General features: G+C 39.2%; 1 protein-coding gene across 1 annotated transcript in view; it reads left to right on the top strand.

Annotated features, from left to right (window-relative positions):
- Nucleotides 1–19,999, top strand: part of PEPD (peptidase D) — a 999,359-nt gene that overhangs the window by 138,601 nt on the left and 840,759 nt on the right. The window contains exon 6 of the mRNA XM_053701517.1: nucleotides 13,216–13,277. Coding sequence (XP_053557492.1) covers nucleotides 13,216–13,277 — 62 coding nt within the window. The remainder of the gene's footprint in view (nucleotides 1–13,215; nucleotides 13,278–19,999) is intronic.

Raw genomic sequence — 19,999 nt, forward strand, 5'->3', positions numbered from 1 at the left:
ATAGTTACAAATTCTTATCCTGAATTGATATCATGGATAGTAACTCCAACCTAAAGAGGATTTGTGGTATGTTTATAATCTGCTGTGGGCTAACATCCCTGCAAAATTGAGGCCAACCTGTTAGGGGCCACTATTCAGTCAAATAAATGGACGTGATGTCTAATAGGAAGTAAATAAAAGGCTGCATTTTGGGTAGCGCCTACACTTTTGAAATACACTGTAACTTAACTTTTAAATACACGGTAACTCCTGTGGTTTCATTTATATACACACGCTCCGTTTCAGATATTGGGCTGTACATATGACGGCGGAGATATACCTCTAATCTTTGGAGCAATGAATATTTTAATTGTGACCCACAGGTACATTAACAAGTAATTTGTATAAGCCTCCTCGCTAAGTATTACACTCCTTTGGAGGTTGCTGAAAATCGTATAATAAAAGTATACGACATGCGAGTCATTGGTTACACTGTAACAACGTTTGAATACACTGTAATTCCTGTGGTTTCATTGATATACACACGCTCCATTTTAGATATTGGACTGTACAAATGACGGCGGAGATATACCTCTAATCTGTGGAGTAACTAATATTTTAATTGTGACCCACGGGCACACTAACAAGTAATTTGTATATATAAGTGCAAACTACACATAACTTAGAGGGTATCAATACCTAGCCATACTACTACTGTTGCAGTACTCTATCATAGAGTACATATGGGTACAATTTATTTTAGTATCCACATAACACTCAGTGAGGTATACAATTTATGAGTATACACTTTGACTGAATAGTGGCCCCTAACAGGTTGGCCTCAATTTTGCAAGGATGTTAGCCCACAGCAGATTATAAACATACCTTTACCATTAAGGTTTACCACAAATCCTTTTTAGGTTGGAGTTACTATGCATGATATCAATACAGGATAAGAATTTGTAACTATCCACCATTTTCACTTCATTAGTTTGAAAACCACTTTTACTTGCTGCAACTGTTTTTATTGTGTGTAACCCTTTTTAAATAAAACTAATAAAGTTGATATATTTTAAAACTTATATACACTAAGCCCATACGTATGAGGGCAGAGTGCTTTTCTGGTTAGTATCCTGTCCTGCTATCTTGCTGGAATTGTCCTTGTATATGTTTCTCTCTGATACTCAGCACCTATACACAATTACATAGTATAACTACATATTAGATTATATTCTATACATTTAAATAAAGTGTTCCCTCAAAGTAATGAGTGGTGCCATTGCTCATTTCTCAAATTCATATTATAAGGTGTCTGTCCCTGTCGAAGAGCCCCAAGTTCCTCGTAGATCTGAGGATGAGGAAGGCTCTCATTCTGAGGGTGAGATTTCAGATTCGGACAGTATAATTTTTTTGTCTGAGGGTGAAGGAGTTTCCTTCAGGTTTAAGCTTGAACACCTTTGGTTACTTTTAAAGGAGGTTTCGATCTTAATGGGAGGAGAGGGAGCCTTTGGCTGGGGTGTCTTTGCTTCCTCCTGGTGGCCAGGTTCTTAATCCCCACAAGTAATGAATGAAGCAGTGGACTCTCCTCCCACAGATGGAAATGAAATTATCAGGTAAGCATAATTTATGTTTTTAGCTACTATGGATGATTCAGAGACCCAGGCGGTAGTAACACCTAAGAAGTCTAGTAAACTGAATAGTTTTTTTGATGTTCCTTCCTCTTCGGAGGTGTTTCCTGTGCCAGATAGGGCTAAGGAAATCATAACTCAGGAATGGGAGCCTTTTACGCCGTCTCCGGTGTTTCGAAAGATGTTTCCGGTGGAGACTTCTATCAAGGAGTCTTGGTCTACGGTTCCTAAAATAGAAGTGGCCCTCTCGACCCTGGCTAAGAGGACTACTATTCCTATTAAGGATAGTTGCTCTTTCAAGGACCCAATGGATAAGAAGATGGTGGCATATCTGAAGAAAATGTATGTACATCTAGGGCTCCAGTAGTATGTATTGCCATGGTGACTAGTGCTGCATCCTATTGGTTTGATGCCTTGTCTGATTCGCTTCAGGAAGAGACGCCATTAGACGAGATTCAGGATAGGATTAAGGCTCTTAAGTTAGCCAAGTCCTATATTGCTGATGCTGTTCTTCAGGTTCTTAGACTGGGAGCTAAAGCTTCCAGTTTCGCAGTGTTGGCCAGAAGAGCTTTATGGTTGAAGTCCTGATCAGCCAATGTTTCATCTAAAGTCAAGCTTATGTCGCTTCCTTACCTTGTTTGGTCCGGGTCTGGCTGAGATAATTTCTGACATTACAGGATGAAAGGGTTCCTTCTTGCCTCAGGACAAAAAGAAAAGATCAAAGGGACTTTAGAGGAAAGTCATCCTCTTCCTCGTCCAAACAGGATAGCTCCAAGCCCTCTTGGAAACCAAATCAGTCTTGGAACAAGGGAAAGCAGGCTAAGAATCCCACTACTGACTCTAAGTCAGCATGAAGGGATTGCCCCTGATCCAGGCTTGGATCAGGTTGGGGGCAGACTCTCTGTTTTCTCAAGTTTGGCTGAGAGATGTTCCGGACCCTTGGGCGGTGGAAATTGTCTCTAAGGGTTACAAATTAGAGTTCAGGAATTACACTCCCAGGGTTAGGTTTCACCTTTCCAGATTATCTGCAGACCAGATAAAAAGAGAGGGGTTCTTGAATTGTGTTCAAGATCTCTCGTCACTTGGAGTGATTGTTCCTGTTCCAAAGCAGGAACAGGGTCTAGGATTTTACTCAAATCTGTTCGTAGTTCCCAAAAAAGAAGGGACATTCAGACCCATTTTGGACTTAAAATGTCTAAACAAGTTCCTCAAGGTCCCATCCTTCAAGATGGGAAACCATTCGTAAGATTATACCTCTGATTCAAGAAGGTAAATTCACGACAACCATAGACTTAAAGGATGCATACTTACATGCTCCCATTCAAATTGATTATCACAAGTTCCTGAGGTTTGCTTTCCTCGACCAACACTTCCAGTTTGTGACTCTGCCTTTTGGCCTAGCCACAGCTCCAAGGATATTCTCGAAGGTTCTAGAAGCTCTCTTGGCGGTGGTTCGGTCCAAGGGGATTACAGTGGTTCCTTATCTGGACAACATTCTGGTTTAGGCGCCGACAATTAATCAAGCAACATCGCATACAGAGATGTTTCTGGCTTTCCTCCAATCCCACGGTTGGAACATAAATGTGGGGTAGCGTTCCCTGGTCACGGTGACAAGGGTAGCTTTCCTAGGAGCTGACATAGATTCTGTTCTGATGAAGATCTTTCTAACGGAGGCGAGAATAGGGAAGCTCCTTTCTATCTGTCGGGTTTTGCTGGAGGCAGCTCATCCGTCAGTCGCCCAAAGTATGGAAGCAATTGGTCTGATAGTGGCCGCCATGGACATTGTCCCATTTGCTCGATTTCATCTAAGAGCGCTACAGTTTTGCATGCTCAGTCAGGGAAACGGGGATTATGTGGATCTCTCCCCAAAGTTATCTCTAGACCAGAAGACAAGGGATACAGCGCTCTGTTGGCTTGGCCACAGTTGGCCTTGAGCAAATGTATCAGATTCCAGTTGGAAAACATAACTTCTGTGGCTTACATCAACCATCAGGGGGGGAACTCGGAGTTCTCTGGCCATGAAGGAGGTGTCTCAAATTATCCTGTGGGCAGAGGCCCACAGTTGTTGTCTTTCTGCCATCCACATTCTGGGAGTGGACAACTGGGAATTGGATTTTCTAAGCAGATAGACTTTTCATCCTGGGCAGTGGGAACTTCATCAGGAGGTGTTCTCCAGTTTGATCTTGAAATAGGGATTCCGTAGTTGGATTTGATGGCGTCTCGTCAGAATGCCAAGCTTCCGAAGTACGGTTCCAGGTCGAGGGATCCTCAGGCCTACCTAATAGATATGTTAGCAGTTCCTTGGAACTTCAGCATAGCTTCTCTGTTTCCTCCATTTGCCCCTCTTCCTCGGGTGATAGCCCGTATAAAGCAGGAAAGGGCATCAGTGATCCTAATTGCCCCAGCTTGGTCACAAAGGATCTGGTATGCGGATCTGGTGGAGATGTCGTCTCTACCTCCGTGGAGGTTGCCTCTGAGGAAGGACCTTCTTCAGGGGCCCTTCCTCCACCCAAATATAGTTTTTCTGAAGCTGACTGCTTGGAGATTGAACGCTTGATTCATTCTAAGCGTGGGTTTTCCGAGTCTGTTATTGTGACTATGATTCAGACCCGTAAACCGGTTACTAGAAAGATTTACTATAAGATATGGAGGAAGCTTCTTCATTGGTGTGAATCCAAGGGCTACTCTTGGAGTAGGTTTAGGATTCCAAGAATTGTCCTTTCTTCAGGAAGGTCTGGAGAAAGGGTTATCTGAAGGGTCAGATTTCAGCATTATCTGTTTTGTTACATGAACGTTTGGAAGATGTGCCAAAAGTTCAGTCTTTCTGTCAGGCCTTGGTCAGAATCAGGCCTGTATTTAAACCTGTTGCTCCGCCATGAAGTCTTAATCTTGTTCACAGAGTTTTGTAAAGGACGCTGTTTGAGCCAATGAATTCTGTTGACATTAAATTGTTGTCCTGGAAAGTTCTTTTTCTTTTGGCTATTTCTTCTGCGCGGAGGGTTTCGGAGCTCTCCGCCTTACAGTTTGATTTCCCTTATCTTATCTTTCATGCGGATAAGGCGGTTCTTCGTACTAAGTTGTGGTTTCTTCCCAAAGTTGTTTCTATTAAGAATATTAATCAGGAGATTGTCGTTCCTTCATTGTGTCTGAAGCCTTCTTCGGATAACGAACGTCTGTTGCATAATTTGGATGCAGTTCGTGTTCTCAAGTTCTATTTGGAGGCCACTAAGGGTTTTCGTATGTTCTCTGCTCTTTTTGTTTGTTTTTCTGGAAAGCGTAGAGGTGAGAAAGCTACTGTTTCTACTCTTGCTTTTTGGTTATGAAGTGTGATTCGTCTGGCGTATGAGTCTGCTGGGAAGCAACCTCCAGAGAGAATTACGGCTCATTCCACTAGGGCTGTAGCCTCTTCTTGGGCTTTCAAAAATTAAGTTTCTATGGAGCAGATTTGCAAGGCTGCAACTTGGTCTTCCTTACATACTTTTGCCAAATTTTACAGATTTGATACTTTTGCCTCGGCTGAGGCGGCTTTTGTGAGAAAGGTGGTGCCTTCCGTTTAGGAATGCTTGTTCTTATTCCGCCCTATTCATCTGTGTCCTCTAGCTTGGGTATTGATTCCTAACAGTAATTAAGATGAACCCGTGGACTCACCACATCTTTGGAAAAAAACTAAATTTATGCTTACCTGATAAATTTATATAATAAGATGTGGTGACTCCACGGACCCACCCCTTTTTTTTGTTAATTTTTCAAGATTTTTTTGACTAAACCTCAGACACCTCCGCACCTTGTGTTACTTTCCTTTCTCCATTTACTTTCGGTCAAATGACTGGGGTTTATGGGTAGGGAAGTGATACTTAACAGTTTTACTGTGGTGCTCTTTGCCTCCTCCTGCTGGCGAGGAGTGATATTCCCAACAGTAATTAAGATGAACCTGTGTAATCACATCTTGATGAAATAAATTTATCATGTAAGCATACATTTTTGTTTTTAAGCAACTTTCTAATTTATTTTTTTTCTTTGTTCTCTTGGTATCTTTATTTGAAAAAGCAAGAATGTATGCATAGGAGCCGGCTCTGATTGGTGTCTAAATGTAGCCACCAATCAGCTAGTGCTACCCAGGTGCTGAACTAAAAATGGGCCGGCTCCTAAGCTTACATTTAAATAAAGATACCAAGAGAAGAAGAAAAAGTGATAATAGGAGTAAATTAGAAAGTTGCTCAAAATTGCATGCTCTATCTGAATTATGAAAGGTTGTTTTTGACTAGACTATTATAATCATTTTATTTTTTAACTGTAAATTATGATTTGTATCTGTAAGGGAACCCATTGGCCTGTGAAACAAAAATCTTTCTTTTCTCTCCTGTGTTTTATACCTTTCTGGGCAGTTATGGTTTGGAACTTTGTCTACAGCATGTTGAATTTAAGATCTAAATGTAAACCTTATCTCTAGCTCCGGATCACCTTTCTTATTTAATTTTTGCAAAGGTGTATACTTCTATCTTTTTCTGTACAGGTATACCTCACTTTACAGCGCTTCACTTTACAGCGATTCGCTAATACAGCGCTTTGTGGAGCTGAAGTTCAACCTCCAAGCATTTTGAAACAGTGCTGTAAATCATTGGGAGATTGCAAGAAAAAGTGACTGGCACCATTTTGTTATGCTTAGCTCACTCTGTTAACTGCATTGCAGTGCAAACTGTGTCTCAATGCTATAGTCTGCCAAATTTTACTACAGCAATTGTCACTATTTTACAGGTACAGTATTTATTGAAAACTAATTGAATACTTGCTGTGCTAGTGTTAAACTACACGTAGCATTATTGCACCCCTAATATATGTTAGTTCAAACATGTTTTCAAGATTTTAAACACTGAAAAGAAAGCTAAAACTGTCTTGTTTCACTTTAAGGCGGTTTTCACTTTACAGCGGGGCTCCGGTCCCTAACCCGCTGTATGAGCGGCGTATACCTGTATTTGCTCTTCCTTCATTCTGTTCAATTTGAAGAAGCATTTAATAGATACTCTGTATTTGATTTTATCTGGCTTTTTTTAGCTATTGTTTAGAAGCAGCTGATACTTTCATAAGATGGTGAGATTCCACGAGGCATCACATGTGAGATTAAAGTCTAGTCCACTAGAAGGTAGAAAAACCCCCACACAAAAGTGATTTAATCCCTCCCACTTTCCTGTTATCCCTAAGTAAATATTTTGCCTCCAGCAAGGCGTGACAGTGAAACTGGATGTGCTGATTTAAAAGGACCAGTAAATGCAGAAGATTTTCATAATCAACAAATGCATGATAAAAAAAAATACTGCAATGGCACTTAGTCTGACAAATTTCAAAGTTATGTCTTTTTCCACTCCAACTGTATCATGTGACAGCCATCAGCCAATCACAAATGCATATTTGTATATTCTGTGGATTTTTGCACATGCTCAGTAGAAGCTGGTGACTCAAAGTGTAAATATAAAAAGAATGTGCACCTCTTTGTTAATGGAAGTAAATGAGAAAGTTGTTTAAAATTTCATGCTCTATCTGAATCATGAAAGTTTACTTTTGACTTGAGTGTCCCTTTAAGACCCAATTCCTCCTTAGAGAACATACAAATGGGGCAGAGGGGTAGACAAAAATTTGAAGATGCCACCAGCCTTCCAGGTGAAATGTGGGCATGCATGCCAATCCCCTGATCTACAGTGTGCTGCTCCTTGTTATAACCTTACAGATCCTTGGCACTGAGCTTGCACTGCCTCATATGGGCCCGTCTACTGGAAGATAAGAGTGAGATGTGAGATGAAGGTGCTGACAGGTAAGTTCCATGCACCTTCATAGCCCTATTAGTATGGGAACATAGTCACAGACACCATTTAACACTACATACAGTTTTAGGCACATTTGAGCACTTTTACAAACATATTTCAAAATTGAGGTACTGTCTTTTTAAATCTACAGCTTTCTGCTTTAGAACAAACCCTAGGTGCAGTCCTCTCTGCAGTCTCTCAGATGGTCACATGTATATTGAGACCTGTTGGGAGCTAAATTTTACTTATTTCACTAAAAATACTCTGAAGGCCTCAGAATTTCATTTTTTGGCACGAAAATGGCACACATTGACACTCCAGTCACTGAATGGTGGCCATACTAAATTGTAATTTTTTTACATTCTAAAATACTGATTCCTTTTTAAAGAGACAGTATCACATTTTTATGATCCCTTTCTTCAGACCGTTTTACATAGTTCCAATTGTACTGTGTTCCCCTAAGTAGGTTAACCATTTCTGTGCCTCTTTTACTGTATTTCTGTGTTGCTTTATTCCTGTTGATTCTTGCTTGTCTTTACTTTAAATGATATACTATGGAACAAACTGGTACTGCTCACGTCTCAGGACATTATGCTGACCCCTGGCAAGGGATAACTCCTGATAATTCAACCCCTTTACAAAGATTTGCAATTTAAGGATGTGTTGGTGTGTTCCCCCACATAGTTATGCCACTTTTGCGCTGAGTCTGTCTTTTGCTAGACAGGGTCATGCAGCATTGTATTTGCTGCAGAGTACTCAGAGATATACTACTCACCCGAGTTATCCCCAGGAGAGCTTTACTGACCTGTCCCCTAATTTAAAACAATATTTCCAATCTGCAGTTTACGAACTGATGGCTGTTGTGCCCCATCAGTTAAACCCAAATGCATGCAAAGTGCATAAGAGAAGAGAAACCTTTGCAGGCCTTAGGCTTACCGGGGACACTCCTAAGGAGCATCCATCTAGGTACCCTGTACATTCCAAGAGTTCAATGGAATCAGAATCCTGATTACTCCGAAACCCCTGCTTATTAAATAGCAAAAAAAGTGTCCTTTAATTTAGAGTTGGAGCACATACATTCTCTTTTGTGGAAAGTTTGAATAGCCTTGTAGGTTAAGGATCCTCCTACTACAGACAGTCTGTTAAAAAAAAAAGATACGTTCTTTAAGGCACCTAAAAAAAACATCTACCTTGCCTGTACCTGACCTAATATCTATGGAATGGAACAAACCAGGTGTTCCTTTTGTTCCCTCCACCAAATTCAAAAACATACATGTTCCATTTTCCGTCTGAAAAAATTGAGGTATGGGAGACTATTCCAAATGTGGATGGCTTTATTTCCACCCTAGTTAGGTGGACTACCATTCTTTTACAGGACAGTACCTCTTTCAAGGATCCAGTGGACAGAATACTTATAATCCTTCACAGATGATCCTTCCTGCTGACAAACTATATGTTTCTTCCAGCTTTAAGTGTAGAGTGTACTTCTGCAGCTACTGCAGTCTAGTGTGACAACATTTCTAACCTTATTTCCCAAGAATCTTTCCTTGAAGAAATTCAGGATCGCTTGAGGTTGGTCAAGACTTCAAACAGTTTAATTTGTGATGTAGCTGTTCAAATGACTTACACTAATGTGAAAAGTGCTTTTATAACTGTTCTCGCGAGAAGAGCTTTATGGCTTGCTTAAGTCATTATTCTGCTAAAATGGTATCAAAAAGCAAACTTTTTCCCTTCCTTTCCAGGGAAAGATTTTGTTTGGACCTGGACTGCTATGATGCTATGATGATTACTACAGTCACTGGAGGTAAAAAAAGCTAAGGGCAGATAAGGCAGCTAAACGTTTTTACTCTTTAAGGCCCATTTATCAAGCTCCAAATGGAGCTTGAGGGCCCGTGTTTCTGGCAAGTCTTCAGCGAGACTGAAGACCGCTGCTCCATAACCCTGTATGCCTGCTCTTATGAGGCGGACAGAGATCGCCACAATTCAACCTGAACGAGTACGATCGGGTTGATTGACACCCCCTGCTGGTGGCCGATTGGCCGCGAGTCTGCAGGGGGCAGCGTTGCACCAGCAGCTCTTGTGAGCTGCTGGCACAATGCTGAATACGGAGAGCGTATTGCTCTCCGCATTCAGGACCGTCTTTAACACAGGGCAAAAGGGGCAGCTGCCCAGGGCCCAGTCTTTGTTATGGGGCCCAAGAGTCCTAAAAAAAAAATAATTTTTTTTTTTTTTTGGTTCATGCCAGACTGCTGATGTCAGTCCTAATACTGTCACAGTCAAAAGTTCTCTGCTTATATTTATTTGTGGGAAACTGTGCCAGACTGAGCTGGGATCATGTGACATGTCAAGCTAGTGCCATGTGCTGTTTTAGGTGTGCACTGTGCAGCACTGAATGCTAAGCCCTAACTCGGCATCCAACCAATCATACTGTATAAGAAAAGGTTCTGCTGGGGTTACCACTGTTACCAGGTAACTGCTCTGGTGGTGGGAATTATTCAGGGTAGGGCATACTGTAGGTGCATGCAGCAGAAAGCTGGAGCGGCAGGCACGTGAGGATTTGAACATCTGTGCAGCTGCAGACACTGCTCTCTTCCATCTTGAGGCACACATACATTGTATTTTTAATATTGGATTATATATTGGAGTGTGTACATAAATTTGTGTGTGCTCTGTAGTGTGTGTTTGTGTGTACATGTATATGTGTATGCTCTGGAGAGTGTGTGTGTGTATATGGGTTAGGGGAGTTTGGTAGCATTCCCTTGGTATTCATGAAAGTGGTAATTTTGCTGTACAGTGGCTGTTTAAACAATAAATATGTAGTGAATATCCCAAAACTGGTGAGATGCTTTTAGGGGGGCCCAACATTCTTGTACCAGGGCCCTGTAGACATTAGGTCCGACACTGATTTTTACTATGCAATGTACTTAAACAAATATATAAATAAATTAAAAACCAACATTTAATTAATTAGTAAATATTTAAAATTAATCCACAGGGGAGGAATTTATATATTTATTTACTTATTAGTACTGCTTAGGTCCAGTTTCAGATATTGCAATTTATTTCATATTTTTTTGAAAATGATTAGCCCAACAGTGGATGATCCACTGCTGGGCTAATCATTTTAAAAAAATAAAATTAAAATTTTTTATTTAGTTGTTTTTTGGGGTGTTGGGGTGGAGAGCAAAATTGCATGGGCGGGGGGTGGGGGGGCAAGGAAATGTTTGCCCAGGCCCCAGTCAGTATTAAAGACGGCCCTGTCCGCATTCACCGATGTCTGTCGGACCTGATCGGCACTGTCGGATCAGGTCCGACAGACATTTGATAAATAGGCCTCTGTATGTGAATCCAAGACTCAAATATCCTGTTCCCCACTATCTCAAAAGTAAGACACATCCAAGTCCACGTGGGTATTGATCAAATTCCTCCTTTTTCATGTTCCAATTCATATTCCCAAGGATAATTTAAAGGCCAGGGCTTTCTTGGCATGTGTATCAGACCTAAAAGCTATAGGAGTGATTTATCGTTACCTTTTAGAAGAACGGAATCAAGGGTTCTATTCCAACCTTTTCATTGTTTCAAAGAAAGAAGGGATTTTCAGGCCCATTTTCAATAAAAAAAAACTTTAAACAAATTTTGGAAAGTTCAGATGGTTTGCACTATATTTCATTTAGTCCAGGAGGGTCAATTTGTGTCTTCAGTAACTTAAAATATGTCTGTTTGCATATCCAAATTCACAGGGATCATACAAAATTCTTTAAATTTGCCTTACTAAACAAGCATTATCAATTTGTGGCGCTTCTTTTTGGTCTGGAGGATCGGGATAGCTCTTTACCTAGTCGACATTCTGTTTCAAGCTACCTCTCTCCAGATCTTTAGATCTTTCTTATTCACGGTTGAAAAATCAACCTCCCAAAGAGCTCTTATTCCTCAAAACAGGGTTTTATAATAGATTCAGTTTCATAGTCTTTCATGAATCAATGCAGACTCCAGCTCCAGAAAGTGTGTGCTTTTCTCCAACTCACTTTTATTTCAACAGTCCTTCAATGTATGAAAGTAGTAGGGCAAATGGTAGCGGCTTCAGACACTGCACCTTTTGCCAGGTTCCATTTATGTCTGAAAATGTGGCAACAGTGGCAGAAGATCTCTTTAGCCTTCAAGACAAGGCAGTCCCTTACATGGTAGCAAACTCACAATTCTATTTTTCATGGGGATTCATTTCACAGAGGGAGCCGAAAGTTTGCTCTCCTCAGGAGGCGAGGTTACCAATCAACATCTTATAACTCCACGGAATCTTTAGGCCCATCCAGAGCTGGCCCATATTAAGACAGGAGTCATTTCTAAAATTTCAATCAGATAAAGTTATTGTACATCAATAACCAAAGCAGTACTTGAAGCACCTTAGCAATGACATGGACAGAATGCCATTATTGTATGATTTCAGCAATCCACATCTTGGGAGCAAACTTTCTCAGTCAACAATACCTTAACAATTGCAAATGGTCCCTGAATCAGGAGATATTTAGCCAGATTGTCGCTGGGGCATGCAAGACATAGACCTCTTAAAATCACTTTCTTAGATGATTTAGTGATTTCCTGGTCATTGAGTCTGAGTTAAATTTTTCCTCCTTTTTTGTTACTATCCAGGATAATAGCCAGGAGAAAAAAAAGGGCCTCTAATACTGATTACTCTGGCATTAGCCTTGTATGACTTGGAAAGCAAATCTGATACAAGTGTCCTACAGCCAACCTTAATGTCTTCCTCTCAGAAAGGACCTTCTCTCTCAAGGTCCCTTCTGTCTTCATTTGCCTAGTTTTGCCTCAAAGGGGTTTCTGATAAACATGTTAATTCAAGCCCAAATGCCTTACCAGGCAAATTTATCACAAAGTGTGGAAAGTGTGGAAAATGTCCGTTACCTTGTGTGACAATTAGCAATTTTTACTAGAAAAGGGTTTATCAGCCAGGTCAAATATTGGCTTTGTCAGTCTTGTATCACAAAGATATCAAGAATCTGTCATTCAAGGCTTTTGTTCAAGCTGCATGTTCCTAGAGGCTATACCTAACGGTTGTGACTATGATTCTATATTGAGGTTGCCAAAAAAATACTTATCAGTAAATTAAGTTGTGTTTAATCTATAAAATGTCATAAAATGGACATTGTCCCTATAAATATTTTGGTACCAAAGTTATTTGTAAAATAAATGTATTATCTCTTGACTTTGAGCATGGAGCACCATAGCATATAAAAAAATCAATTTTAAATGTCAGGGTTAAAAATAGAATTAATTTTGAGTAAATATATTTTCCAAAACATTTTACTAGACCAGGTGTTTGACAAAATAACTCTGTACATAATGCTTGTACTTTAGCTAAGCATTCTGGGCATTTGAAGGCTTATTTAAATCCTGCTGCACTGAGCATTGTATTGCGGTGCAAGATATGAACGTACAAGTTCACAAAGCTGCACATGAGCTAAGTAAGCCCCTTAATGTTCAATATAATAATGACATGTTCTAGATTACTTTTATCTAAATACCTGTGATAACATTCAGTATAAATATACCAAGACTGCCGTGAAATTTCCTCAAGCAGGAACACATAATGTTATCGCTGTGCTGGAATGAGCTTAAGGAATAGGCTGCTGTCAGATTCTTGGATATTCTATTTTCTTTGTCCTGTCTATAATTAAGCTGGCTGTAGCAAGGATATTGTGCGCCTTACAAAATGCCCTGATAATGATCTTCCATTTAATATTTGCCCTGAATCATTACCCACGTTATTTCTCTTTCTTTCTTCCTTCTCTCAACAGCGAGGTGTTAATACTGACAGTGGAAGTACCTGCAAGGAGGCCTCTTTTGAAGGAATTAGCCAGTAAGTGTAATTTAAGACCAATTTACTTTGTAAACCTCTTTAGAATAGGATATATTATCAAAGCATGAGTGTCTCACCAGAACTCTCTAGCATGATCTGAAACTATAATAAATATTTAACTATATAATCATTTTTCAAAAGACAAAGACCAGCACCTGTGTAACAATCCCACTGGGCGTGCAAGCTGACCAGGTCACGCACAGACTTCAAACAGAAATCAATAGAAAATACAGCAGCACAGACGAAGAAGATTTAAAATATTAATTATAGGTGCAATAAAAACCATACAGCGTTTCTTGAATGCCCTTCATATTGATTAAGGGCAGTTAATACTGAAACATTGTATGGTTTTTGTGCTCCTTTAATAAATATTTAGATGTTTGGGGGATGTGCTGCTGAAATTTTTTTATTGATTTATTTACAGGTAGAAAAGCCTTTATCCAAACTGCTTAGGTACAGAAAAGGTTTGGATATCGTAAATAGTTTGGATTATTTGCGTCTTTAAACATGGATAGTTTGGAGAGGGCTTGGGACCAAGTGTAAACAATATCTTGTGTCATTTAGGCAATATTTACATGTGACAATACAGGTTATACATTTGAGCTAAAGGTAGTTTTATATACGTTTTAATACTTTTGTATACACCGTACCCTCAGAAAGATAGTACAGTACTGTAATCAGGAAGGTAATATTAGTTGTTTTAAATAAATATAGACTATTATTTTCATTTTTGTACATGAAAACAAACAAACCAAAAACACAGGCAGAGAAGATTGGACAGCAGAGGAAACAGTATTTGTTGATCATTTTATTTAAAAAAAACATTCAGAAGTTTGGATTTGTAACGGTAATGTTTTGGATCTTTTTTTCAGATGGTTTAAAATTTCTTGAAGCTCAATAGTCTATAAAGCTTACACAGTGTCATTTTTTTTTTAATAATAAACTCATAACTCTACAGAATAGTTGCTGGATCCCTTGTTTAACAAATAATGCTATGACAGTGACTAAATCCTATTAATTTAATTACTAATCATGATTCATTTGAAAAGAGTGTTTCATTACAGTAGCAGTATATTAGAAAAGAACTGAACACAAAGCTAGAAAAAATAAAAAAAATTTGCTGCGATTTAAAAAAAATAAAAAAATATGATTCTACTGCAAGGTTAAAGATTCCTGTATGAAAGATACATCAGCATGATTTTAAAGTGATATGGAAGTCAAAAGCTTTTCTGATTTAGGTAGAATGTACAATTAAAAGAAAATCCAGTTTATCGTGCTCAATTTTGGTAGCACTGCAGGGTGGCTAGTGCTAAAATTGCAAACTCTAAATGTTTAACCCTTGCAAATGGGTTAACACATAGGTAAAGTATCACTCAGGAGCTGCAGAGAACTGGCCTTGAGTGGAAACTGCTTCTGTTCCAGTAAGCAGCACTAGACACACAACCCAGTTGTTGCAAAAACTGCTGTCATATACTGTTTAAGATACATACATGCTCAATTACTGTTAAATTCTTATAAACACTGTCTGATAAAAAATGATTCATATAAATATTAATAAAAAAAGGGTTCAAAGGTATGGCATATGGCCATGTATTTGACTGCAAAGGGCTATAATTCATATGTGACTAAATAATAAATCAATAAGAATGTGTTTTACTGTGTATTTACTGTAAATATTTAACATTACAATGTTAGTCACATACAGGAAATTTCATTTGATATTTTAAATAAATATTTCTATATATATACCTTATACCTATATATCTATTCTTGTACACACATAGGTATAGATATATATTTTATGTGAACATTATCATATATATAAAGAAATGTATATTTAATAATAAAAATTAAAAAAAAATTCTATGCGAAGAACATTGGAATGTAAAATATGTGTACCATGCTTTAGGCAGCACACTTTATGGGTAATGCGGTGTTGGGTTAGCACATATGAAGAATTGGTTATCTTGAGGTGCGTTATGTCAATTTTAAATATAAAATATTGTAAAAACTAATAATAATTATGCTGTAAAAAACATATATTCTAATTATTTTTTAGAATATTTTAGTACATATATAATATTTACATTAATTATTAATATTTTTCAAAATTTTATATTTAATAAATACATAACGCACCTTAATATAACTCATGTCGTGTTAGCGCACATGAAGAATTAGTGTACTCCTGTCTGGTTTACGTGCACAAACCTGACTGGAGTACACTAATTCTTCATGTGCGCTAACCCGACATGAGTTATATTTAGGTGTGTTATGTATTTATTAAATATAAAATATTGAAAAATATTAATAATTAATGTAAATAATATATATATATATATATATATATATATATATATATATATATATATATATATATATATATATATATATATATAAATTACAGTAACTATAATAATTATGTTTTACAATATTTAAAGGGACACTGAACCCAAATTTTTTATTTTTGTGATTCAGATAGAGCATGCAATTTTAAGCAACTTTCTAATTTACTCCTATTATCAAATTTTTCTTCATTCTCTTGGTATCTTTATTTGAAATGCAAGAATGTAAGTTTAGATGCCGGCCCATTTTTGGTGAACAACCTAGGTTTTTCTTGCCGACTGGTGGATAAATTCATCCACCAATGAAAAAGTGCTGTCCATAGTCTGAACCAAAAAAAAGCCTAGATGCCTTTTTCTCCAACATAGGTGTGTCCGGTCCACGGCGTCATCCTTACTTGTGGGATATTCTCTTCCCCAACAGGAAATGGCAAAGAGTCCCAGCAAAGCTGGTCACATGATCCCTCCTAGGCTCCGCCTACCCCAGTCATTCTCTTTGCCGTTGCACAGGCAACATCTCCACGGAGATGGTTAAGAGTTTTTTGGTGTTTAAATGTAGTTTTTATTCTTCAATCAAGTGTTTGTTATTTTAAAATAGTGCTGGTATGTACTATTTACTCTGAAACAGAAAAGAGATGAAGATTTCTGTTTGTAAGAGGAAGATGATTTTAGCAAACGTTACTAAAATCGATTGCTGTTTCCACACAGGACTGTTGAGATGAAGTAACTTCAGTTGGGGGAAACAGTTGGCAGACTTTTCTGCTTGAGGTATGACTGGCCACATTTCTAACAAGACTATGTAATGCTGGAAGGCTGTCATTTCCCCTTATGGGGACCGGTAAGCCATTTTCTTAGATTAAGTAAAAGAATAAAGGGCTTCATAAGGGCTTAAAAAACTGGTAGACATTTTTCTGGGCTAAAACGATTACTTTGCTAAGCATATTTTGCAGATTATAACTCTTAATAGTTATTATAATCTTGGGGATTGTTTAGAAAAACGGCAGGCACTGTATTGGACACCTTTTTCAGATGGGGGCCTTTTCTAGTTATAGGCAGAGCCTCATTTTCGCGCCACTAATGCGCAGTTGTTTTTGGAGAGCAAGGCATGCAGATGCATGTGTGAGGAGCTAAGAACCACTGAAAAAGCTTATAGAAGGCGTCATTTGGTATCGTATTCCCCTCTGGGCTTGGTTGGGTCTCAGCAAAGCAGATAGCTGGGACTGTATAGGGGTTAAATGTAAAAACGGCTCCAGTTCCGTTAATTTAAGGGTTAAAGCTTTGAAATTTGGTGTGCAATATTTTTAAGGCTTTAAGACACTGTGGTGAAATTTTGGTGAATTTTGAACAATTCCTTCATACTTTTTCACATATTCCCTTGGAACAAGATAAAAATTCCTAAGATTCTTTCCTTTCTACAAGAAGGTTTGGAGAAAGGATTATCTGCTAGTTCTCTGAAGGGACAGATCTCTGCTTTATCTGTTTTACTTCACAAAAGACTGGCAGCTGTGCCAGATGTTCAAGCATTTGTGCAGGCTCTGGTTAGGATCAAGCCTGTTTACAGACCTTTGACTCCTCCCTGGAGTCTAAATCTAGTTCTTTCAGTTCTTCAAGGGGTTCCGTTTGAACCCTTACATTCCGTAGATATTAACAGGCCCGGCGCTTTGCATAAGGCAGCTTAGGCATTCGCCTTAGGGCGCACAAGGAGGTGGGCGCAATCCTGGAGCGGCAGATATGCAACAGCCAAAACTTTCATATTTTTTCATTTAGCCTGCCTAAATCTGACCTGACTTATATAATGAGTTAGCAATAGCAATGTTGTTATGCCATACATTTAACTGTTATCTATTTAATTTTACATGTGGGTGGGTAGGTCAGGTCACAGGTACCATAAACGCATATGACACTGACAGTGATAGACAGGCAGCTTTACAGTGCAGCCGCAACGAACAAAGTGTTGGCTGCCTGCCTCTGCGCTCTGCCTGGGAAAACAAACAGCCTGCTGCACTGTCACACACACACAAGTTTGTGATGTAATGTCCGTGCGGTGCCGCAGTCAGAGCCCATGCGATGCTGGAGGCGGAGCTGAAGTGTGATATGAATGTGTTTTAAAGCCCGCCACCGGACCGGACACTGGGAGCGGTGATCAGCGATGCCAGATCCAGGCTTTCAGCACAGACAGCAGGTTACATCTGTACTGCCTGCCCTCCTCCCTTACTCTCCCACTGGTGGTGTGAGTGGGATTTCCTGCTGTGCTCCCACGCTCACCCGGTCCTGGAAAACTTCTCCCAGCTACAGCGGCAGCCCGACTGCACAGAGCCACATGGCCAATGGCCATGCACTGAGGGAGAACATAAGTTATAACAACATTACATTATCAATATTGAGCGAGGTAAGTCCTCCTGGCCTGCAACAGTGGCACTTGTATCAGTACTGCTCCTGCTGGATCATACTTCATTTTTTAAGATTATTTTTTAGGAGCTAGTAAGTCAGTTACATAAAACCAAGCACATGTAACATGATAATTAGAGCCTGCATCTTTAGGTACACTTGGAGTGGAGTTTGGCCTCACCATTATATATGAAATTAATTCTATACTTTTATGGGATAAAAGATTTTAATGCCTATTTGCAACAGTTTGTCTCCTGAGTTCAAACTAACTAATGCTTTTATTGCTCATAGATAATAAGTACATACACATAACACACATATATTTACATGTGTACACGCAAACACACACACAACACACACTCATACACATGCATATAGACACACAACATGCAGACACTCATACATACACACACTTATGCACACATACACGCACACACATATATGTGTATATATATATGCATGCACAAACACACACAATATACATGCATATACACACACAACACACATGGCCATGCACTGATGGGAAAACATCAATATTGAGGGAGGTAAGTCCTCCTGGGAGTGGGACGGTGGCTCTATCTGTTATCTATTTCAGTCAGACTGCTGTGCTGTGTCACTCACACTTTGACCCCTCATTTACTGTCACTGGCAGTAATAATCAATTTGATTAAGGTGTAATGCACTACCACTGTCTTATTTGTTATGGAGCACAACCATTGTCTATTTTGTTAAGCAGCACAACCACTGTCTGACTTTCTATGCAGCACAACCATTATCTGATTTGCTATGCAGCACAACCGTTGTCTGATTTGCTATGCAGCACAACCGTTGTCTGATTTGCTATGCAGCACAACCGTTGTCTGATTTGCTATGCAGCACAACCGTTGTCTGATTTGCTATGCAGCACAACCGTTGTCTGATTTGCTATTCAGCACTACCACTGTCTGATTTGCTATGCTGCAGTACCACTGTCTGATTTGCTATGCTGCACTACCACTGTTTGATTTGAATTTAGCCACCAATCAGCAAGTGCTACCCAGGTGCTGAACCAAATATGGGCCAGCTCCTAAGCTTACATTCCTGCTTTTTAAATACAGATACCAAGAGAATTTTTTTTTTTTTAATAATAGGAGTTAATTAAAAAGTTGCTTAAAATGTCATGCTCTATCTGAATCATGATGGAAAAAATGTGGGTTTCATATCACTTTAACTAGCAATGGGATGGTATGTAATGGGGGGGGGGCGGCAAAATGTATTCTCGCCTGTGTGGCCAAAAATCCTAGCACCGGCCCTGGATATTAAGTTATTATCTTGGAAAGTTTTGTTTTTGGTTGCAATTTCTTCTGCTAGAAGAGTTTCAGAGTTATCTGCTCTGCAGTGTTCTCCGCCTTATCTGGTGTTCCATGCAGATAAGGTGGTTTTGCGTACTAAGCCTGGTTTTCTTCCGAAAGTTGTTTCCAACAAAAATATTAACCAGGAGATAGTTGTACCTTCTTTGTGTCCGAATCCAGTTTCAAAGAAGGAACGTTTGTTACACAATTTGGACGTAGTCCGTGCTCTAAAATTCTATTTAGAGGCTACTAAAGATTTCAGACAAACATCTTCTTTGTTTGTTGTTTATTCTGGTAAATGGAGAGGTCAAAAAGCAACTTCTACCTCTCTTTCCTTTTGGCTTAAAAGCATTATCCGATTGGCTTATGAGACTGCCGGACGGCAGCCTCCTTAAAGAATCACAGCTCACTCCACTAGGGCTGTGGCTTCCACATGGGCCTTCAAGAACGAGGCTTCTGTTGACCAGATATGTAAGGCAGCGACTTGGTCTTCTCTGCACACTTTTGCCAAATTTTACAAATTTGATACTTTTGCTTCTTCGGAGGCTATTTTTGGGAGAAAGGTTTTGCAAGCTGTGGTGCCTTCCGTTTAGGTGACCTGATTTGCTCCCTCCCTTCATCCGTGTCCTAAAGCTTTGGTATTGGTTCCCACAAGTAAGGA

The sequence above is a fragment of the Bombina bombina genome, chromosome 1, assembly GCF_027579735.1.
Source record: "Bombina bombina isolate aBomBom1 chromosome 1, aBomBom1.pri, whole genome shotgun sequence".
NCBI lineage: Eukaryota > Metazoa > Chordata > Amphibia > Anura > Bombinatoridae > Bombina > Bombina bombina.